Consider the following 24,023-nt stretch of genomic DNA (forward strand, 5'->3'; position numbering starts at 1 on the left):
TCTCTGTCTCAATATTTACGTGTATCTGCCATTTTCTTTGTTGGAGAAGGGAACCATATTTGAAGAACAAACAGAGTATGATTTTTTTAAATATTTTTTACCCCAAATCTTGCACCAGTCCCAAACTAGTGCAATTTCACTGTTTTGATAAGAGATGTGATGGTCTTACACCAGCACTGAGAATCATGTAGGCTGTTGTCACTCTTAGTTATAGCTCCTTCCCCCCAACCCCCAAATCAGCTAAGCTGTGGTATGATTGTTGGTGGATTATTCTGTAGATACATGTCTGTAACTATGTCGTTTCAACAAAGGATTCTTTTCAGTTTCTACTCTTGCATTTCTCTCAGAAGCAAAGATGGTAAATGTGAAGAAATACAGCACAACTAAGGAAGTGTGCAACAAATATTCACTACACAGCAGCTAATATGTATTTCCATTAGTCAAATGAGGGGCTTCCCATCCTTCTTCTGCCTCTTGTCTATGTCTGCATATTAATCAGGTATCTGAAATATGCATATGAGAAGTAACCATTTATACTGTAGTAGTTGTAGCTTTAATTGTAAATTTGACGTATAATAATTTGAACCATTTTTTCATGAGCTGTGCTCATAATTTGTTCATTGTATTATCTCCAATCCATTTTCCACAGCTGCAATCTGAATAAATGGCTCAATTATAGTTAGTGTTATCCTTTAATATTCACTGTGCCTCATGGAAAACTTTGAAAGAAATATTCTATTTAAAGACAATTATGCTTAAATATCATGGTTTTCTAAAGACATTTGCATGAAAACAAATGCATGAAGAACTAATTTTCCTCTTCCATACTCCTATCTGCAGTAATAATTCTCCCACGTGACATCATAATCAACTGTCATATGATATGATATCACAGTTCAGTGTGACCAGAATTTTCTGGCTTGGACACACAAATAAGTAGCATGGCTTGAAAACCAGGCATAGCCCTCATTTTGTTTCTGAAAATTGGATAGTTCTGATTTAGGAATCATTAACAAATAAATGCTGTTAATAGATACACTGAAAATATGTAAATCTAAAAACATTTGCTAATGTAGTCTGTTTTTAAAAATAAGCAAACTGAAACAAGTTTGAACTTGCATTAAAAAACTTTTTTTATTTTCTTCTTTTTCGAAAATTGCTTACTTTTTTTCTAGTGGAAACCTTAGTTTTAGGAAATGATACCTTGTGACAGATTTGTCCAGTGGGTTATCTGGTCCAGAACTTGTGAAAATACAGGCAGCTTACAAACCGTGTTCATTTCTCCTTTGCACCGTTCTTTTTCATTGCACTTAAAAGTATGGGCCTGAAGGCAGAATTTTCTTGCAAACTTTGGATTCCCATAAAGTAGCCATTGTGTAACTGCTACTCTGCTATACTGGCAAAATACATAACACTACTACCCTACTGTGTGTTTCTTTGAAGAGTGGAAAGTAACCAGACTCTGAGCACACAAAGTGCTGTGTAGAATCAATTGAATGCAAAATGAATGTCTGATCTTCAGCTTTTGGCATATTATTCCTGCCTATACTCCTATTTTATCAAATTGCACTTCCCATTTTTTAAGACTAGTAGAGCTTGAGAGTCATGGTTTATAGAATTGTCATCTTGATAAATAGTAGAGATTAATGCTTTCATCCAAATTATGCATTCTTTTTAGGATGATAACATTACATAATAATAGGAGCAGATTTCCAAAGTCTTGATCAACAAAATGATCACAGAAAGACTTCTTAAATAATTCATTTCCATCTATCAAGGCTGACATGAGGCAGTGTTACCAAACAGCCTCCTTTTGACAGGATAGTCCAATAGTACAGTTCTTATTCATTGCTCTGCTACTGGCACAGGAACATTTGTGGGCATGTATCCAGGTCCCCAGGAAACTTGGAATCATTCCATGTTAAAGAACTGTAACTGTGGCTAACAAACCAGCTGCTGTATTGAGCTCAGAAGGAAGTCTTTGTAGCTGTATGGAAGGAACTTAAGTTATTTGCATAACATCCAGCAGCCTTAGTGGGAAGGGTTGGCAGGAGCACAACAGCAGGGTAGGCATCCAGCTTTTCTTTTCTGACCATATCTGTCAGTGATTCCATTCTTAAATGCTAGGATGAGACAAAAAGAGGGAGAAGTGAAGAACTTGACCAAAAGGACTGTACAGGCCTGAAGAGAAGGGTACTCATGATCATATTGGCAGCATTCTTTGTGGAAGTAATAGTTTATTAACTTCAGCAAACAAAATTGGTTTATAATAAATAGTATCAACATCTATAGGGGAATGTTTGTGAGTTGCTAAATTCTTACTATGTAGAGAGGAAAAACCTTAAAGAACAACAAATATGGGAGAATATAGTGCTATCCATCAGCATAGCTCAGCTGTCAACAAAAACATGCTGTTGTACTGAGTTACAGGAATTTACAGGAATGGTCATTTATGTTAAAAACAGGCAGATTTTGTCAATTAGGCCAACGTCAGAGTTAAAAAAATATTTACTAGTATACCTTAAATATACTGCATCACATCTTCAAATATTAGTATTTCCAATAAAATGTCAATCTACAGTTCCAAAACAGGCATTTCTTTGGTCTTCTGTCACACCAGTATTTTTCTTTACACTGTAAAGAAAAATAATTCTCTCTTTACATACTACCTTTTGCAATGTACCTTCGTTTTAAAATACTCAGGCCATACTTCATCAAGTATTTAAGCTACCACCACCACACACACACAAAAAAAAAAAAAGTCTTGCTTTACTGTGGCCCTTGGGCTCTCTCCTGCCTTCCACAAATACAGCTGTTTGTGAGGCCAAACAGTAAATCATGTTGTGGATTTGGATTGAAAATAAATGGGGTGGTAGTGTGCATTTGTTGCTCTTTCCTTCTGCCTCCCACCACATCATCCCCAGTTTAATTTCAACCTGGATTATGTTCCTGGTCCAATTCACCACTTTTGCACAAATGCTTATGACAGAAAAAGGGTTAACGCAAGGGAAGAAAAGAATGGAGTTTTAGCAGGATAGCCTTTTCTGACCTTATACATATTTTCCCATTTTGTAAAAGATTATTTTTTATTTAAAAAAAAAAATGCATGTACTAATGACTTCTATGAATGGTTTTTATGTAGGAAAAGGCAAGAAGGCCAGAAGATGTAATTCACCATAATTTCAAAGAAAATTGAATTAATCTTTAATAAGAAGTTAAATGTTTTTCCCGATATGTGAAAGTGACCTTTCTGTGTTCTCACTATTTTATATTCTTGCAGAAACAGAAAAGATGATTCTGGAATAGTTTAGTTTTCCTTCACTGTTTTTATTTGGCAAAGGTTTCTCACAATTGTACGATTGTATAAAGAACACTGTAAGAGATGATAAAAAAGCTGTCAGCTGTTCATGTTAATATGTATCCCACAGAAGTTTTCTTGTATTTCACCTTTGTAATATTACTTATGCCCCAAAAATATTAAGCATATTGACATATCTGAGAGCAGCCCTGCGGAAAAGGACTTGGGGGTACTGGTGGATGAAAAACTGAATATGAGCCGGCAATGTGCGCTCGCAGTCCAGAAAGCCAATTGCATCCTGGGCTGCATCAAAAGAAGCGTGACCAGCAGGTCCAGGGAGGTGATTCTCCCCCTCTACTCCACTCTTGTGAGACCCCACCTGGAGTACTGCATTCTCTGGGGCCCCCAACATAAGAAGGACATGGACCTGTTGGGGTGGGTCCAGAGGAGGGCCACGAAGATGATCAGAGGGCTGGAGCACCTCTCCTATGAAGACAGGCTGAGAGAGTTGGGGTTGTTCAGCCTGGAGAAGAGAAGGCTCCAGGGAGACCTTATGGAAGCCTTCCAGTACCTCAAAGGGGCCTACAAGAAAGCTGGAGAGGGACTTTTTACAAGGGCCTGTAGTGATAGGGTAATGGCTTTAAACTGAAAGAGGGTAGCTTTAGATTAGATGTAAGGAAGAAGTTCTTCACTGTGAGGGGGGTGAGGCACTGGAACAGGTTGCCCGGAGAGGTTGTGGATGCCCCATCCCTGGAAGTGTTCAAGGCCGGGTTGGATGGGGCTTTGAGCAACCTGGTCTGGTGGAAGGTGTCCCTGCCCACGGCAGGGGGGTTGGAACTAGATGATCTTGAAGGTCCCTTCCAACCCAAACCATTCTATGACTGATATTTTCCTTTTTGTGTTGTATTTTCATAAGTCAATGTTTAAAAATCCTACATACCACTTTTGAAATGCTGTTTCTCTGAACACGTCAGTTGTTTAAACAACCTTTTGGACTCTGTAAGGAACCAAAAACTGTTTTATTTCACATCATTGGCCATCAAACAGGAGTTCTGAGGCGTTTGTATGTAGTGAAAATAAGCTGCAATGGTATATTGTTATTGTTGCCTATTCTTAGTAACAGTCACATAGAAACTGTGTTAATCATGGTGCTACTGTAACTCTAACTTCTTTTTATTAACCCATTACAGTAGAAGAATCCTAAGTTTGCTGTATCAAACACAACTTTGTGTTGATTTCTGACAAGCACAAAAAATAATCTGTCAGGTCTTAATTTATATTATTCCTTTGCCCCCCTGCCTCACACTTTTTTTCCTTTTTTTTTTTTTTTTTTTGAGAATTTTTATGGCATTAAACGTAGGGGAAAAAAACACTTCTGAGCTCCTCTTACCACCTCATATCTTCACTGAAATAAGGGGAGAATTCATATTCCAGGCTAATTTGACCTGACCTTTTTTTTTAAACTCTGGTAAATGCATATTATGCTTATTTGCAGCATCTTAAAAGATCATTATGTTGGCATTTTTGTTCAAGGTACAAAAGCTGAAAAGGAAGTACATAACATGCTGTCTTGTCTCTTATTTTAGTCTAGTTTTATGCAATGGGTTAAAGGATGGGCTCTGCCTGCAAATGAGTCTTCACAGCATGAGTCATGGTCACTCTTAAGACCATTAAAGCTGTTGAAGAATATTTTTGTATCATAATAATCCCAATTTTGTAATCAAATTAACACTTACCAATAGGGCTACTATCTTTTCTTGTTTATGGAAGACAACAGAGGTGTTCTTTAGCACAGTAACTGAGTTAACAGTCTAGGTTTCCAACCAGAGGAATATAATGTAACAGAAACAACTACAACTGGTTTACACTCCAAATAAAGGAATGCCAGTAAATCTCCCTTTGGGGGGAGAGAGGGGGGGAAAAAGTGAAATACATTTATTCACTGAATTAATTATAGTGGAGAGCTTACTTATCTTTAAAATGTTCTTTTAAATGGGACAAAACACTTTTCTTTATCTAAGGTCCTATTTGTTTCATATATTTTACTTACATTTTCTACCAGTCTTGCCCCAGTAACTCCTGTGTGTATTAGACAGTTTCAAGCAAACTTGAAGAAGGTGTCTTAGAGATGACTATGGTCTTTCATGTTATGTAAAAAACCCCAGTGATTAGACAGAGAATAGGCATCTAAGTTGCTGTCAGCATTGAAGGAAATGCAGAGAGAATTGTAGGTGGCTATTCTGCTTGGCAGAACCTGGTCTGCTATTCAGTGTGCGTGTAGTGGTTAGCCCATGAGGAGATGCAGGTTCAAACTGCTCGCATCCTGTGGGCATCATATGAGAAGCTGGGATTATTGCATTTGTTGGGTTTTAAGGTGGCAGAGGATAGAAAACCATACAAAGCAAGTCTCATTAGTTCCAGTTTCATGGGGTATTGTGTATAGACAAGCAACATTGGAAGCTTACTGTTATTGACTATAAACATTTTAATACGTTTTCTCTTTTTTTTTTTTTATGAACAGATAAAAGAAATTTGTCTGGATTAATACTGTACTGAATGCATCTGAACTGAAGGAAATGTTTTAAGATTGCTCTCCTGACAGAAGTTGTACAGAAATGGTACACTGAGGTTTCTGCTTGCACTTCTGGGAAGACTGTGACTGTATTTTTATATTGCAGTTTATTGGCCCATAAAAGACAATGTAATAACAAACGTAACAATAAATTTATGCAGTAGTAGCCGTTTCCCTCCCACTGACTGGACATGAGTGATCAAAGGTCTTTGCAAGAAGATAAGCACAAAATTAGCAGAACTTCCTCAAAGTTCAGAGAGTCTTCAAGAAGCATGCAATCTGATGATTATTTTGCTAGAAAACTTAAAACTTTGAATGGTAGCATGGGTCCTCCTGTTTCTTCAAATGCATCTAGCAAAACTGAAAATAATCAAGCAAATGGTACACCAGCTGTGCCTAAAATGGGTGTTCGAGCAAGGGTATCTGAATGGCCTCCTAAAAAGGATTGCTCTAAAGAGCTGAGTAAAGCTGCTTGGGAAAACAGACCTCCAACCAGTTACGAAAGTGTTGGCTCAGTACTTCCAAATGGACAAAATGACCAAAGTGATGGACAGCAAGAAGAGCTAGAATTGGAATTTACAGAGGGAAAATATTCGATTGGAGATCTTTTTGTTCATTCCCCTCAAAGGGGACTTCATCCCATAAGGCAAAGAAGCAACAGTGATGTGACAATAAGTGATATTGATGCCGAAGATGTGTTAGACCAGAATGCTGTTAACCCAAATACTGGAGCAGCTCTTCATAGAGAATATGGCAGTACCTCTTCAATTGATAGACAAGGCTTGTCTGGAGAAAATTTTTTTGCAATGCTAAGAGGATACCGAGTGGAAAATTTTGAACATAAAACCCTTGCTCCATTTGGATTTTCTGAGTTTTTCCACTGTGATCCTACAGTTTCTCCAAGTCTACATGCTGCTGCACAGATTTCCAGGGGAGAATTTGTCAGGATTTCTGGCTTGGATTATATGGATAGTGCCCTACTTATTGGTCGAGACAGGGAGAAATCTTTCAAGAGGAGACTAAAATCAGAAGCAGTAGAAACATCTCTATTTAGAAAATTGCGAACAGTTAAAAGTGAGCATGAAACTTTTAAGTTTTCGTCTGATCTGGATGATAGACTTGACAGAAATGTTCGTTCTTGGAACTGTCAGAAATGTTTTGCACATTATGATGTTCAGAGCGTTTTGTTTAACATAAACGAAGCAATGGCTACCAGAGTAAATGTAGGAAAAAGAAAAAATATAACCACTGGGGCTTCAGCTGCGTCACAAACTCAGATGCCAGCAGGCCAAACAGCAAACTGTGAATCTCCTTTGGGAAGCAAAGAGGACCTCAATTCAAAAGAGAATTTAGATGCTGATGAGGGTGATGGGAAAAGCAATGATTTAGTATTGAGTTGCCCTTACTTCAGGAACGAAACTGGTGGGGAAGGAGATAGACGAATTGCACTTTCGAGGGCAAATTCAGCATCTTTTTCTTCAGGTGAAAGTTGTTCTTTTGAGTCCTCTCTGAGTTCCCATTGCACAAATGCTGGTGTTTCAGTACTGGAAGTACCAAGAGAAAACCAGTCCATTCACAGAGAGAAAGTGAAGCGTTACATCATAGAACACATTGATCTTGGAGCATATTATTACCGCAAGTTCTTCTATGGAAAAGGTAAATTTTTCTGATGCAACTGTTCTGAGATATTCGTGCATTAGATTTAAGTTGCTTAGTAAAACTATTTTTTTCCCTCCTTCTTCTCTATAGAGAGACCTAAGTATTACAGGGGATCCTGAAACTCTTTGCTAAAATTAAGCTTGTTATTCTTGCTCTCCCAGAGGGATATTCAACAACCAGTGGGTTATGTATAAAGTTATGCAATGCTTGTGTAAGTTCACGAAGTGTGGGATCATTTAAATTAGTACGTAAACTAACTACTTTGAACCAAACTTTCTCAGTGGGCAGGAGGAAAAGAAGACATTTATATCCAGTAAATGCATTGGAAATACTGATACTCAGAGTGGAAATAATTATTTCCTGAAAGGTGCCTCCAAAAGAGAAGGTTTTATGCTTGAGGATTCTGACTCCCTTCTTCTAGGTTCTGCTGTCTTCAGTTGTCTCTTGGGGCCTTTCATACTGTATGCACATATACATACTCCTTAAACAGGGAGCTTCTCATGGTATTTAGTTATTCAGCTTAAAGAAGGTTGTTTTATGCCTTTCTCCTAGCCTTTTAGCCTGTTCTTTTAGGATATGTTCACACTGCGAAGTGCCAGGGTGCTCTTCTCAGCAGAGTGGTTATCTTGGCTTGAATTGTTATTCAGATAAACTGTTTCCACTTCATGATATACTTTGGCTGTCTGTATTCAGTACTGCATTTTGCAATGTGTGTGAAAGCTCTGTTTTTGTGGGGAGAACCTCAAAATACCTGTCTCTGTCCTTTCTGTATTATGAATTACAGCTCAATCTTTTTGCTGTTATTAAAAGAAAAGAAAAAAAAAAATCTGCTTCTGTCCTTAAAAGACTGTTTGTTGCTGCCCGAGTCTTCCTGAAATCATACTTCCTCTCCTCTCTAACTACATATGAACAGCAAGAAATAAGCACTGTACTGTACTCCTTCCTCCTGTGACCCTTTACAAGGGACTCGAAAGAGGATCCAATACAGTGCTTATTTTCACAATACGGTAGACACCTAGAACATATTGACTGTAAAAACATTGTATTTAAAAGGCAAGGAAGAAAAGAATCTGTATCTGTCATGCAAGAGGAAGAAAAAGACCCAGAGCTAAGCAAGGAATGGGCAGTAAATTCAGAGGTTCAAAATGGCTTTTAAGCTAGGCAGGTTGTAAAGGATAAAAAAGTGTTGAGGGAGTCAGAGTGGAAGAGAATGAAGGGAAACTTGTAACAAAAGGGTGGTGTATTTTTTGGGGGGCAGAGAGAAGAAAGGATTGGCATAGACGGAAATGAAAGGAAGATTGTCAATGGACAAAGGTGGTGGCAGGATAGGAAAAAAAAAAAAAGACAAGATTAAGCCAAATGAAAGAGGACTTGTTTGTGAAATGCTTTTGTCATGGATGAGTTACAGGTTCTGAAGGGCTGAACATTTTTTGTGAAGAAAAATCTTGTCAGAGAGATTAAAAAAAGAAAATACAAAGAGTACTCAAAAACACTTTAAATAGTATACTATAAAACCTAATGACCTTTCTGGAAAGTTGAGGTGAATGTAATTAGTTTTAATTAACTTCTGTTCTGGTATTATGTATATATGATCTCTTGACTAAAAGTAAAGTATGTTTACATTGATATAGTATTAAAAAGTTAAGAAATAGTACCTGAGGGTTTTATCCCACATAGTATAATACTAGGAAACTTAAATTGTTATTGTCCTTGTTACTAACTGTTCTGTAGGTAGAGTTCTTCTAAAGTAAATATGATGTGATGCATTTAATAACCAGTAATAAATTGTTACCCTCTCATCTTTATAATGATATATAAGCCATGCCCTGTTCCACATTATGTTTCTATAGAGCTGTAAGAGAACCTACATGAGAGAAATCTGTATTGGATGGCTCTTATGAGACAGATAGCAAGTCAGTGCAAATGCTGATGGAACTAAAAACTTAATTTTCAATTCCTATTATCTCAAGGGATCAAACATGTAAGGAATCTCCAGATTATTTCCAGCTGAACACAGTTCTCACCTAAGCAAAGTTTATTGTGGATAGAGGAAATAAGACAGGCATTTTGCCTTGGGCACCAAAATGTCTTGCTGCTGTGCTGATCTCCCATATAGGAAAAAGTGACATTTGTATGCATACTGAGTCTTACTTGATGCTTTTCCATAACAGTGAGCTCTCCTAGCTGATTGTTCATTGAACTGTAGATTTAATAGCACAGTTGAATTTAACAAAATAATTGTGGAAGGATGAAATAAAAATTTTGCAAACAATAGTCACTTTATTTTCTTTGCCTTTAACAAGACATCTATGAAAAAGAAATAACTTTCTGAATATTTGATTTAGTTCACAGTTTTATAATTGACACTTGTCAGCGTACAAGTTTTATTTCTGTTTTAAGATGCATGGAAGAAACAACCTGGCATGTGTAGCACTAATTATTCCATTCCCTTTCAAGAAATGAGAGATTTGGAATTCAGTGTCTTCTGAAATGAGCTGTAGTTTTATATTGCATATTTATAAGCTTTCTAACTATTGTTAAAATCAAATCCAACACGACTGATGTAAAATATGTTAATGTTTATGGAAAATATCTTCTCAGTTTTCAGTTAAGGTTTGTAGAAGCTAGAATATTTTATTTTATCTCGTGGTTTTGATTTATTAATGGTGTCCTTTAGTGAACTGTATTTTTGTGGGATAAAAGGGGATGAGAAGGGAAAAAAGCTATGTTGATTTTTAAAAAGGATAACTGAAATATGCTTTTATTATCATTGATTTGTCCTTTTTCCCTTGTGCAATTATCCTCATAGTATCTTGAGACTTGACTATTACTACCATGCTTTTTATTTGAGGGACGCTTGCAACCATTTCTTAAAATGTTATTGTATCTATTTGCTGATATGAAACTGAAAAAATGTCCTAGAAGAAATGTACAGGCTTAACAAGCTTTTGGTATTAACTCAGTTTTGTATATGTAAGACTTTTGTATTAGAAGAAAAGTTGACAATTATTCCTCAAAATGAAAAAGTAAAAAATGAGGAATATTTTACCATCTCTCTTTGAACAGCTAGAAAATAGCATTTATTTTCTTCTCTCCAGTTGATACTTCTAAATCAACATAAATACATCTAAATGAGCTTAATGAGTTTGTATTTTATAAGATTTAAAAAAAAAAAGTGCCTTGAATTAAAATTTTTTTCTCCAAATCCCAGAATATCAGTAGCCATGCTATTCTTTAATTTACTTCAGCTTCTTTAATTCCCATTCTTGAAACTGTTTTATCTATTTTATTTTTAATGTACATAAATAACGTCTTTGGTTTTGTGTCTTTCATACTGTACAAGAAATAAGCAGATATCTGCCAAGCTTGCATTTTTCTGCTCAGTAATACTGCAGCCAAGAAATCTAGTGACTGTGTAATACCCTTTTCTAGATTTACATCAAAATGGAAGGCTATAGAAACCCTAATTGAGAAATTTACCTTTTGTCAAAGCCTGAATATGCAGCTGTGGGGAGTTTTTATGTTGTTGAAAGTGCTTGGCCTCTGAATCTCTCTCTCTCTCTCTCTCTCTGGTCTCTAAAATCCAGTTCTGTTTGATAAATTTGCCCGTTAAGGCTCAAAGTTTTAATTTAACACTGGGAAATCCATGAGGTATAATTTATGCATGCAGGTAGAATGCTCAGGCTGGGAAAGGCGAGCATGAGCGAATAATTTAATGTCTGTGCTCCTTTGATCCCAAGTGTTCCTTCCAAAAAAAGGATGCTAGTTGTGATGTGCTGCTACTCATTTTCTCTCCACTGGGAGATGGACTGTAACCACCAACATACTTTATAGATAGATTTTTGAAAGGCTACTGGAAACTTAATTTAAACTTGATTTGACAAATAAGACTGTCATTTATGTAGAGATAACTTGATCTTTTTGTATCCATTCTGAGAGTATGGATGACTTCTCAGTGAAAGACATTTTGTGAAAACTTCTGTTGTGGCTTAACCCCAGCGAGCAACTAAGCACCACACAGCTGCTTCTCCCTTCCCCCTCCCAGTGGGATGGGAAGGAGGAAAAAAAAAAGGTAAAACTTATGGGTTGAGATAAGAACAGTTTAATAACTAAAGTAAAATAAAATACACTACTAAGAATAATAATATTATTATTATAATAATTGTAATGAAAAGGAATGTAACAAAAAAAACCAAATAACACCTAAGAAAAGTGATGCACAATGCAATTGCTCACCACCTGCTGATCGATGCCCAAGCAGTGATCCGCCCCTCCCGGCCAACTCCGCCCTGTTTATATACTGGGCATGACGTTCCATGGTATGGAATACCCCTTTGGCTAGTTTGGGTCAACTGCCCTGGCTATGTTCCCTCCCAGCTTCTTGCACACCTGCTTGCTGGCAGAGCATGGGAAACTGAAAAATCCTTAACTTAGGGTAAGCGCTACTTAGCAACAACTAACACATCAGCGTGTTATCATCATTATTCTCACACTAAATCCAAAACACAGCACTATATCAGCTACTAAGAAGAGAGTTAACTCTATCCCAGCTGAAATCAGGACAACTTCCTTATACATTTCTATAAATACATTGTAAAAAAAAAAAAAAAAAAAAGAAATTATCCAACTAGCTCAAAAATGCGAGCAAAATGTTTTTTAATCCAGACAATCTTAAAAGGAGAAATTAGTCTATTACTTCATTGCTATTTGAAATACGGAATTATAGCATAAATTGGATTGGAAGACATTCCTGGAGGTCATCCAGTCTAATTCCCTGTTTAAAGTTGCTTTTAAAGGCAGGTTCTGAATAGGTTACTCAGAAACCTATTCCCCTTTACCTGTCCCTTTAGCTTTTGACCATCTCAAAGGATGCAGATTTCACAAACTCTCCTGGCAACCTGTTCCTGTGTTTGATTCCCCTCAATGAGGGGCTGCATCTTGTGACAGTTGCATCTTGTCCTTTCTCTCTGTATGTCGGAGAAGAGTCTGGCTCTCCCTTCTCTATAACCCCACATCAGCTAGTGGGATCCTGTAATTTTTTCCCCCCTTAACCTGCTCTTCTCCAGGCTGCACAAGCCCATCTCCTTCAGCCTCTCCTCATCTGTTATAAGCTCCAGCCCCCTAATTGTCTTGGTAGTTGTCTGCTGGCCTCGTCCCACTCTGTCCAAAACTGGACACTACTCCTTTTGTGGCCCCAAAAGTGCCAAATAGAGAGGCATAATGTCTTCTCCTGACCTGCTGGTAATGCTCTTGCTAGTGAAGCCCAGAGCGTGGTTAGCTTTCACCTCTGCCAGGGGGTTCTGCTGGCTGCGGTGCAGCCTGTTGCTCACCAGGGTCCCCAGTACTTTTCCACAGAGCTGCTCCTGAGGCAGTTGGTCCCCAGCCTGTGCTGTTGTATGAGCTTGTTCCGCTTTAGATACAGGTCTGTGTTGGGCTTCATGAGATTTTTGTCAGTCCATTTTTTCAGGTTGTCAAAGGGAGAGTTTGTTTTAACATGTCAGGTTGAAAACTTCAGTGGGTTAGGAGTTGCTTCACATGCAGCTCAGCTGTCCCATCTCAGCAGCAGCTGCCTCCAGGGGAAGGGGAGAGTGGGCAGTGAAGCACAGACACCCTACAGCTATAGGACTCTACCTGTATGGATAAGTTAACCTCCCTTGCCCGCTTTTGTAAAATAGTGCAAGGTTTGTGCATTTCAGTATCTGCCCTATGCACGTATTACTCGTTTGTTAGAAGCCTGCTGGTTATTCCTCTTTATCTGTTGCACCGAACTACAGCCCTAACCTCCAATACATGAACTGTTCTCCTTGAGCTTGGTCATGTACATGAACTTGTTGAGGATGCATTCCATCATTTAGATAATTTTAAAAAATATTAAACAGTAACAGCTCCACTATCAACTTTTGATAAACCTTTTAGTAACTGGCCACTAATTGGAATTCGTATTGCTGATCACAGTCCTCTGAGGCCAACTGTCCAGTCAGTTTATCTCCACCTTGTAATTTGCATGTCCAAACCGTGTCTTTTCAGTTTAGCTACATGGATACTATGGGAGACTGTGTAAAAAGCATTGCTGAAGTACAAGTAGGTGGCATTCATTGCTCCTTCCTCATCCATAAAGCCAGTCATCTCATTGTAGAAAGCAGCTGGGTTGATCATGCATTATTTGCATTTGGTAAATCTATGCAGGCTGTTTCCAAGCATCTTTTTGTCCTTCATGTGCCTGGAAGTGTCTTCCATGAGAATTTCTTCCTTAATCTCCCTGGGAACTAAGGTTTATGGTGACTAGTCTATAGCTTCCCAGACCCTCTTTCTTGCCCTTTTTAAAGGTGGGTGTAACCACTCACTATGACCTTTCAAAGGTGATAAAGAGTGGCCTTACAGTGACACTGGCTAGTTCCCTCAACATGTATCCTGTTTGGTCCCATGGACTTGAGTGTATCTACTCTGCTTAAATGGTCTCTAACTTGATCTTTCTCTTCTGTCGGTAGTGCTTTACTTTCTCAGACTGGGCCAGTTGGCTCAAGGACGAATTTAACTACTCATCAAAGACTGAAGAGTTACTAGCCTCAGTTTTCACTTGTTAAAATTGAGTTGCTGCTTTGAATGTAAAGCCTTATTTATAAGAATAAGAATAAATTGAATGAAATGAAGGAAGCTACATAGCACCTTATTTGTCTGAAGACTGTTAGCTTTTGTTGAAGACTTTATGTAGATGTAGTTTCTCCAAAGCAGTTTGTTACGGCATCAAGCAAAAGGATTAATTTCATGGTAACAAAAAATGCAAAAAGTTATTATTTCATAGTAGCAGCAGTTGCAGTAATTTTAGTTATGTGAGATGAGTGACCATTCCGCTTCTCAAAATTAGCATTTTGTGATTTACGTATGTCGTGGTTTAACCCCAGTCAGCAGCCAAGCACCACGCAGCCGCTCCCTCACTCCCCCCTGCTCCCAGTGGGATGGGGAGGAGAATTGGGAAAGAAGGTAAAACTCGTGGGTTGAGATAAGAACAGTTTAATAACTAAATTAAAATATAATACTAACAATAATAATAATGAAATATAATAATAATAATAGTAGTAACGAAAAGGAATATAACAAAAAAAGAAGAGAAAAAAAAAAGGAAAAAAACCAACAGCGGTGCACAATGCAATTGCTCACCACCTGCTGACCGATGCCAGAGCCACAATCCACCCCTCCCGGCCAACTCCCCCCTGTTTATATACTGGGCATGACGTTCCATGGTATGGAAGACCCCTTTGGCTAGTTCGGGTCAGCTGCCCCGGCTATGCTCCCTCCCAGCTTCTTACACACCTACTTGCTGGCAGAGCATGGGAAACTGAAAAGTCCTTGGCTTAAGATAAGCGCTACTTAGCAACAACTGAAACATCAGAGTGTTATCAACATCATTCTCACACTAAATCCAGAACACAGCACTGTACCAGCTACTAAGAAGAGAGTTAACTCTATCCCAGCTGAAACCAGGACAATGTACTTACTGTGCAATTCAGAAGATCACAAGCCAGTGTATTTACAGATCTCATAGCTCAATTAAAAATAATATTTTTTTCTTGCTGCAGAAATTTTTAATGAGATTTGATGAACATTTTCTAGGAGACTTATACTTCATTATTCTCTTCTCTCTTCATTCACTCTTGTGCAAAAGAGCATCAGAACTACTTTGGAATAGATGAAAATCTTGGACCTGTAGCAGTCAGCATCCGGAGGGAGAAGGTTGAAGATGCCAAGGAGAAAGAAGGATCTCAGTTCAACTATCGTATAGTTTTCAGGACAAGCGAGGTAATGTTCTTGCAGTCATTCTGCAAAGGAATGGAAAAGTTAACTTAGAGCTTAGGATACTAGTTGTTTGTCTGTGGATATGTTGCTAACTTTGAAAGTAAATCTCTTAATGGGAAAGGGATGTTTCTTGTACTGTTAGTAAATGTAGTTGCTCCTGGAACAAAGTTTTCCTCTTCTGTACTGCATAAAATTTTTCTCTTTTTGAGTGGGCACCCAAAAGGAGGTAGGTTGGCTGAAGGGAACTGCAAGAGGCAAGCAAAGGAACAGATGATAAGAACAAAGCTGAAGATAAGTTTGGATCAAGCTGCTTGATGTTAAGTTTCTAATGATAGAAATAAAAGATTAAGAAATGTAGGGAAAAAGAGAGAGGAAAAATATGAAAGCTAGTACTATGACTTATTTGTATTTTTGTGTTTTGTTTCAAAATACTTTCTTAGAAGCTTTTTTCTGTGAGATGTTTTTATATTTACATGATTTGTGGAAGGAATATTAGTATGTTGATAAAAATAATTGTCTTATTTGGAAGAATAGCTCGCTTGTAATCATTGTGGAATGACACGTCTCAACTTCTATTTCAAGCAAATTAGTATTTCTTGCAAACTAATTTCTTCTTTATCACAGCAACTAGCTTTGATTTGTATGAAAATACACAATATTGTTGCAAGCAACTGTAAATTTTCATAATCCTTAGGACTACTGCTTTTTATTGTGATTAGGACATAGAGAAGCGTTAGCTAGACCTCCTGATATCTCTGGGCTCATGTGCTTTTACAAACAGATATAGAAACATATATATATATAATTATTTTTTTTAAGCTAGGTTTTTCTTTTATTGCCAAAAAAGGGGTGTCTGTGTGTATGTGTGGAGAGGTGATTCAGCTGACTCACTTATAAGAAATTACTCTCTTTTTGCCAAATCCAATGAAGATAAAGCAGCATGGTTTAAAAAACAGGTGGATGGGTTAAATGAAGGTGCCATTAGCTGTGGCTTACCTCACCTGTTGAACCTCACATTCAACTACTGTGTCTGCTAGGGTAGTATGGCATTAAAATTAACAATTTTTAGTGTTCCTCGTGTTTTAAATATTTTTTCCAAAAAAAGTAATAGTCTTAGGAATTAGAATAAGTTAATAAGCTCATCAGTGAATTTCTTTAAACAAAAAATATATTTGTCACTGAGACATTAAGAGCCTGTTTCCTCTTTAAAAGTTATTTAGAAATCTTTTTACTGGTTAAAAAAATTAAAAATAGGGATCTTTTTCTTCCCATTCTTTCTTCCATGCTTTTGCTAAAACCTGACGTTTATATCCTTAGAAGTCGTAGTATTAGAACTAAAAATATTTTGTGTGTTTTACCTTTACTGCAGCTTACTACACTTAGAGGAGCAATTTTAGAAGATGCTATACCATCCACTGCTCGGCATGGCACAGCAAGAGGTCTGCCTCTCAAAGAGGTACTAGAGTATGTAATACCAGAGCTGAGCATTCAGTGCCTGAGGCAGGCTTCCAACTCACCCAAAGTACCTGAGCAGCTGCTTAAACTGGATGAACAAGGGGTATGTAGCACATCACTTTTCTTTAAAGATTATTCATTAAAAAAAAAAAAGAAATCTTAATTTCTCCTTTTCTCCTTAAAAAAATATAAAAATCTATTTTGCAGGCAATGTTAATAAACATGGATCTGTAATGCAAACCATTCACTTTCTTGGTTTTGGAGATACTTGCGTATTCTCATTGACAAAATGAGGTTTGCTTTTCTAAGCAAATTATTTTTAAAATACATTGCAGCTTAGGAAAAAAAATTACTGGTCTATGGAGATTCTCGTTAGATGAGTGAGTGAGAGAAAGATTATAACTAAACTTTTAACGTCAGAAGTGATTTTCATAATCTGTATTTGCACTTTAATGTGTACAAATGCTGAATGCAAATGAAAATATGTCTAACATTTTATTAATGTGTACAGGTAAGGAGGCAAAAGGATATAACATATTAAGTCTCTACATCTAAAATTTTGGGTTATTTTTTACAATAACATTTTCTGATTAACTTGCAGTAGTCTTACTAGAATAGAATGTTTCTGGGTTCAAACAACTGAAATAGTGATTGAGACTAATGAATTAACTGCATGGCAATGAAATATTCATATGGCTTAAATTTGGAGAGAAAATGGTGAGGCTTATTAGGTTCAATAAAGTGAATCTGCTTCATTCAAAGCTAGTGATTAAATTTATAGCTTCTGAATATTTCGTGGACAGGCTTGTGATGGCTTTTAAATCAATTTTTAAAACCATGTTTTTAAAAAATGCTCATTTAAAGTGAAGATTGCACTTTCTAGGCAAAAGTCAGTATCTGTCTGTTGAAGTTGAATCAGCTGATGGATCCAGTTGATTACGATGGTGGTATAATTAATTTTTTAATGCTAATTCAATTTCGAATGTAGTGATTGCGTCTAACATTGGTGGTGTCTACCACAATTCTTCTGTCTTTTCTTGCGGCTGTAACTGCTCAAAACCAAGTAAATGTAGATGGGAAGAGACTTACTTTTTGGGGTGGATTTTTAAGCTAGTTTTGTATGTATATTTTACTACTTTTATTCACTGTAGTCTTTGAGGAGGACTTTTAATTGAAAATTCATATTGCCAAATGTCCTTATTTTCTCCTGTGTTTGTCAGTTCTTCTGGTAAAACAATAAAGGGAAATCAGAAGAACTCAGTTCTGAATCTAAGAGTTCCTGAGGTACTGTTGCTCTCTGTCTTTCCTGTTTGAGCTCCAGAGTGAGTTTAGGTTAATCTAATAAATAATATTCACTGCTCAGAGGGGCAGTATGTTCTAGGCAGTATAGAGTACTACTTTATTTGACCTGATCTGAATATTTCCCAACTCACTATAAGTATTTCCCAAAAATTGGAAATGGAGATTGTCCACTGAACTGACCAAAGTAATTCTTTAATCATCAACTCTTAATTTTGAGGAACAGCAGTACATAGCACTTCTTTTTATTTTGGGTGATCAATTCTGAAAATTCAATCCTGTTGTGAAAAGGTCTGTCACCAGGCAAAATGTAATATTAATGTATCTTGTGTGCTGCTTATTATGAGATAATTACTTGAACATAGACAGAAAGCTGTGCATAGAACTGGCATGAGATCCATTTATGCTTTTAATCCTCTTATATATTTGATGCTTTGAGTTTATTAATCAAGCAAATATAAAAAGAGTTATGCTTGGCAACTGAAGATGATGACTGTCTGTGAAGTCTCATGAATTTAAAAATATGAATCATGATCTAGAGGATTAATACTGTCACCAGAAAAATATTCATTTTGTGTAACGGTGTATTAAATGTTTGCGTAGTTCCTCAGCAGATTGAAGACTGTTCTGGTATTTTGATTTCATTTTCTACCTGTTTCATAGTTTTCAGTGAAATCTAGTATGGATTATGGAGGAAACGTGTGGCTAAAGCTTTGTCTCTAAAATGACAGTAGAAAGTAGATGCAAATTGTGTGGTTGACCTAATTTGAGTATATAAATAAAGAATCTGCATTTTCCCAATTTGTTCTGGCATATGATGATCAGCATTAGATTTGGCTGTAAATTTACAAAAGTCAACTATTCATCTATAACCTGGACAGGATTTTATTTTATTTTTTTCCACCTCTCTCTAATTCCCCCCTAGTTCCTCTTCCCCATCTGTACTAATGGTTGTTTATTGTATATATGCTTTTTGGTTCCCCTCACATCCCCCTGGGAATGTTCAGTTCTCTCTAGGCCAAAGGCTGAAGTTTACAAAAAGCCCAGACAAGTTGATTGCAGTGATATTTAGTGGCTATTGAGTGTCTAATCTCTTGAGGTTCCTTGCCAGAAAAACTCTAAAATCTTCACGTGATGAAAGTCAACAAGTTGTTGTTACGTAATAAATAATCTATGCTGTACAAGAAGACGACAAGATGCCAAGATTCAGTAGTGAGTGATTCTGACTAGAACGTAGTCATTTTGAGTCAGGAAGGACTGCTGTGCACCTTTAATACATATCATATACCCAAGTAGCTGTAAGGGTTTAGAAATTATTTTCTGATGTCACATTATTAAGTTGTTCTCAGTTTTCACATTAAGTCTAAAATTTCTAATTTAGAAATCATGAAATCAGAACCATGTCTGCAATTATTTACTTAAAAAGACATGAGTAAGCATGCGGTACCATTTCAAAACTGGCAAACTTCATCAGTTTTGAATATTCTGATAGTTTTTCATGCCAGTTAAATGCACCACATAAGATCCTGCCAAAGCTCATTTAGTTACTTCTTTCTTAGGCATTGATGTTCTAAAGGTACCTCAATTTCTGCTTCTGCACAATCCACATGATCTTGGCATGAGAGTTCTTTTGCTTAAGTCTTCTAATTTCATAGTCATGGGTGCTCCTAGCACACAGGTAGGAGGTTCAGATTACTGCAAATGAGCTTGCAGCTGCTGCCTTGTTTAAGAATAGTGGTATTGGTAGAATCAAATTTGTACGTAATTGCCTAGTGTTTACAGTACTTGTCCATGAAGTAAAAACCCAGGATTAATTCCTTCCTTGGGCTGGGGAGTTTCAGATCCTCATCTTCAATGTCTCCTAGGACAATGTTTAAACCATGAGGTGGTAGCTTGTTTTGGAAGATAGAGATATACTTCACTCCTGTTTTGGAATTATATTGATATTCATGAACAAATTCAGGAATGACTGGTGTCATCAGAAAGAATGAAGGAGTGTGACTGTATTTCTAGACTGAATATTTTGCCCAGGTGCTTCTTTACTGTTAGTTGTTGTCCCTGTTGTTGGTGGCTCAGTTAGCATTTAACTTCTCCACTCCTCAATTCTAGTGTGAAGTCAAGGACATTAACTTAAATTCCCTGTGGTTTAAGCTAAACTATTTGACACAGAGCTGGGATAGAGGTGGCAGTGTGCTCACAATCATTTTAAGTCTCTGCTGGGAAGTGTCAAGTAACAGCACTGCTTCCTGTCATGTACTGTTTATATGACCTGTTCTCTTCCAGTTACTTCCATGAAATGTTCATGCTAGCTTTCCACTGAATAAAATAGTCACAAGTGTGCAATCTGGAACATTTTGTTAAATACCTAACTCTCTCCAGGCAGTGCTTCAAAATGGGGATCAAACAAGGAAGCACTCTGGATGGATAGCATCTAATGCCAGTCAAAAGGAAATGACAAGAGCAACCTGGTATCTTAACCCTGCCCTGCTCCAGAGTTCAGCGGTCTGACTCGGGCAGCTCCTGCAGTGCATCCATAACCCAGAATCTCCTTTTATTTCAGATGGTCATCCCTCCCATTCCACATCAAACTTTGGCACAGCTCCTAGTTCTTCTGTGTTCTGTGCTGCCCAGGTGAAACCTTATTGCAGCACCGTTCCTCATTCCTGTCCTTACTAAGCCTGTTCTTTGTTCCTAACTGCTCCCTGGTCAATGGCCTCCTGCCAGAGTATGTTCCACAAGGGCTCACCCCTACATAAAGCAGTTATCAAAGGGAGAGGATGGATTGGGGCTCACCAGAGAGGCAGGAGGGCTGCTATCGTACATTACTCTTATTCCTGCTGTGCTGCAGGTTTTCTACACCAGTAGACCAAATTCTGTAGTGTGCATTGCCATGAATATAGATCTGCTGAAATCACGGAATTAGGCCTGTTTGTACTAGGTAAAATAAGAAGAAATTGTCCTACTGATAGGCTTAACTTCATAGTAAGAAAAGAACTGCAGGCCCAATTGATGTTATGAAGTGTTTTGCTGTTGACTTTAATAGTCTAGCATTTCCCTGTTACTTCATTTTAATACATTTACCTTTTGGGCATGAGATTCTTAGCATCAATGTTTCTATCTATGGCTTTCAAAAATCTTCATTAACTTGGACATCTTGGGGATTTTTTCTGTGTTTGTTGTGCATGAAGGTAAATAGTTAAACCAAGAATGCTGTCAAGTTAAATCTTGAATTGCATGGGAGACAAAGAAAGAATGCTAGCTTAAAAAAGCAGTAGCATCATGAAAACACAGAAGACTAGGTTAGTAAAAGCATAGTGAAAGCTTTTATTTCTCCAGGGGTGATGGGGATTTGGGTAGTGGTTTTCTTTTTTTGGTTTGATTTTTGTTGTTGTTGTTGTTGTTTTTTAAATTGACTGTTGGCAACTGCCTTATATACAACTCTCCACTTAAATGCAGCATTTATTGAAGAGGGAAGGTTAAGGATTATTTGAAGTCTGGAATGATATTTTTGACACTTTCTTCTTTCATGTATGTATGTTTTCTTGACTCAACCTTTTAGTGTTCTCATCTTGTAGCTTTTCCTCAAAACTGCTGTGGTAAAACATCGGTGCAGTAGCATGTCTACGGATTTGAGTTTTACAATAAACTTAACGTGGCAGACCATGTGTTACCTATGACTAAGGTGAAGCAGACTGGTCTTGTCACCTTTGCTGTAATAGGAATATATACAGTCTTTGCATAACACACATTTTAGAGACTGATCCTGAAGTTTGGTGAAGAGAAGTCTACAGCTGGAGAGTTGATCTGAGTCATGAATATAGATAAATGTCTTAAGAGAATCTGGTGTGACTAATGGTTTCTGTCAGTTTGTGAAGCTCTAAAAGTTGTCAGTTAACAGGACTAATCCATTCACATGGAGGTTTCCTGTTTGTCATCTTAAGTATGCATAAAAGCTAAGAAAACAAGACAATACTCTGCTCAAGAAGTGATCACCTCTTTTTATACTTAACTTTTTATAGTTTTTATACTTATTTTTTTAATAGAAGTGATTTATCTCTTTTTAATGTTCTCGAATTGCGACTCTAGTTTGTTTAACAAAACTAACTGTAATCTGATTTCTAGCTTGAAGTATACTTTTGAAAATGGGGAATAATTTTTAACAATGGATGATTTCATGGGGAGGGCAAAAGATTACATATAACAGAAATTACTGTTCTGAGGGCCTGTTTTAACTGAACTGCACTGAACTTTAAAGGGTAGAAATAAAGGAAAATAAGGTCACCTTGTTTTGAATCTGAGAAAAAAGACAGTTATACAAAAATTGCCAGTTAAAGTTCTCATACTATAACATGTGGTAGAGTGTGCTTTTATAGATAACTAAGTCAAAAGTCTTCATGTACTGCTTTTATCTGTGTTTGGATAGTGCCAATCCAGTTTTCTTTCAAGATAGTTGCTGGGGTTTTTTTTTTTTGGTTGGTTGGTTTTTTTCCTTTCTGTGGTGACTTAGTTTCCCAAATCAGAACACTTATTTTTTCACTTTCAGATAACTTCTGCCAGGGGTTATAACAGTGTTAATATTTTAATTGTTAATATTTGTTCTAGTATTGACTTTCCTTTGCTTCTATAATTTTTCCTTTCCTTTATTTATTTATTTTTTTTATTTCAGCTGAGTTTTCAACATAAGATTGGTATCCTTTACTGCAAAGCAGGCCAAAGCACAGAGGAAGAAATGTATAACAATGAGATGGCAGGACCAGCTTTTGAAGAGTTCCTTGATCTGCTGGGCCAGAGAGTACGGCTAAAAGGATTTAGTAAATACAGGGCTCAGCTAGATAATAAGAGTAAGTTATGTTTCCGACCTATGGTAGAAACTATAATTATCCAGTTGATCTTCTGCAAATCCTGCTTTGTCTTTTCATGCTCTTGAATTTGGGTTTTGATTAGTAAGATTATATGGTAAATGAGGAAGATGAAGCATATGATAAGAGCATGTATCACACCTTGTCTGAAAGGTTATTTACTTTTTCTGTGGCATTAGTAGAACTGAAAATCAAAGCAACTTATTTCATTTGTTTGCACTTAGTTAAAATCATACTATGTGAGTGATATTTTTCATATATTTCAGCATTTGCCAGCTACACTTTAACATCTTATCCTTAAAAAGACAAAATAAATGTATTTCAAAATATGGACTCATGACAAGGGACCATTTTCCTTATTTCAACTAAACTTTTGTAGTTCTTTTTAATCAACATGCATATTGATGTTTATATTTGAGGAGCAATCAAGTTTTTTCAGTTTTCTAGTTTCTCACACATGCACAGTAAGCATGTTCTCATTTGGCAGTTGATAAACATTCATCTACCTAACCACTGTGTTATTACTGCCATTCCCTCAGATCTTTCAGTTTCCCTAAGTGCAATAGTATAATAATTTAATTGTACAAATTTGTTGGGTTTTGTAGCAAAAATGGGAACTGAATTATTGCTGTTAAAAGTCAATGATATGTTAACAAACTTCTTTATTAGCATTGCTTTTCACTGCCCTTAAATTTAACTTAACTCATTCTTAGCAGTTTTAACAGGATTTTGACAACTGATCACTATGAGCTGTGATCTAAGGATATCTAGGTATTCATCTACTTTATTGTAATGTACTATTTTTATAAAGACTAGATATAAGGAAGAAATTTTTTATGATGAGGGTGGTGAAACGCTAGAGCAGTTTGCCCAGAGAAGTTGTAGATGCCCCATCCCTGGAGACATTCAAGGTCAGGCTGGACAGGGCTCTGAGCAACCTGATCTAGTTGAAAATGTCCCTGGTCGTTGCAGGGGGGTTGGACTAGATGATCTTTAAAGGTTCTTCCTGATGGACTGTCATCTCCTGTACATCGTGAGGAGAGAGACTGAATGATTCGTATTAGAAATTTTTGGAAATGTCTAGTGC

At 37.0% G+C, this 24,023-nt stretch overlaps 1 protein-coding gene across 2 annotated transcripts in view; it reads left to right on the plus strand.

Annotated features, from left to right (window-relative positions):
* The window catches only part of SIPA1L2 (signal induced proliferation associated 1 like 2), a 120,510-nt gene that overhangs the window by 27,208 nt on the left and 69,279 nt on the right, over positions 1–24,023 (plus strand). For both annotated transcript variants that reach the window (XM_050893896.1, XM_050893898.1), the window contains exons 2-5: positions 5,820–7,526; positions 15,193–15,326; positions 16,693–16,881; positions 22,744–22,918. In XM_050893896.1, coding sequence (XP_050749853.1) covers positions 6,062–7,526; positions 15,193–15,326; positions 16,693–16,881; positions 22,744–22,918 — 1,963 coding nt within the window. In that variant the 5' untranslated portion in view covers positions 5,820–6,061. The remainder of the gene's footprint in view (positions 1–5,819; positions 7,527–15,192; positions 15,327–16,692; positions 16,882–22,743; positions 22,919–24,023) is intronic.

Source organism: Gymnogyps californianus, chromosome 3 (genome assembly GCF_018139145.2).
Source record: "Gymnogyps californianus isolate 813 chromosome 3, ASM1813914v2, whole genome shotgun sequence".
NCBI lineage: Eukaryota > Metazoa > Chordata > Aves > Accipitriformes > Cathartidae > Gymnogyps > Gymnogyps californianus.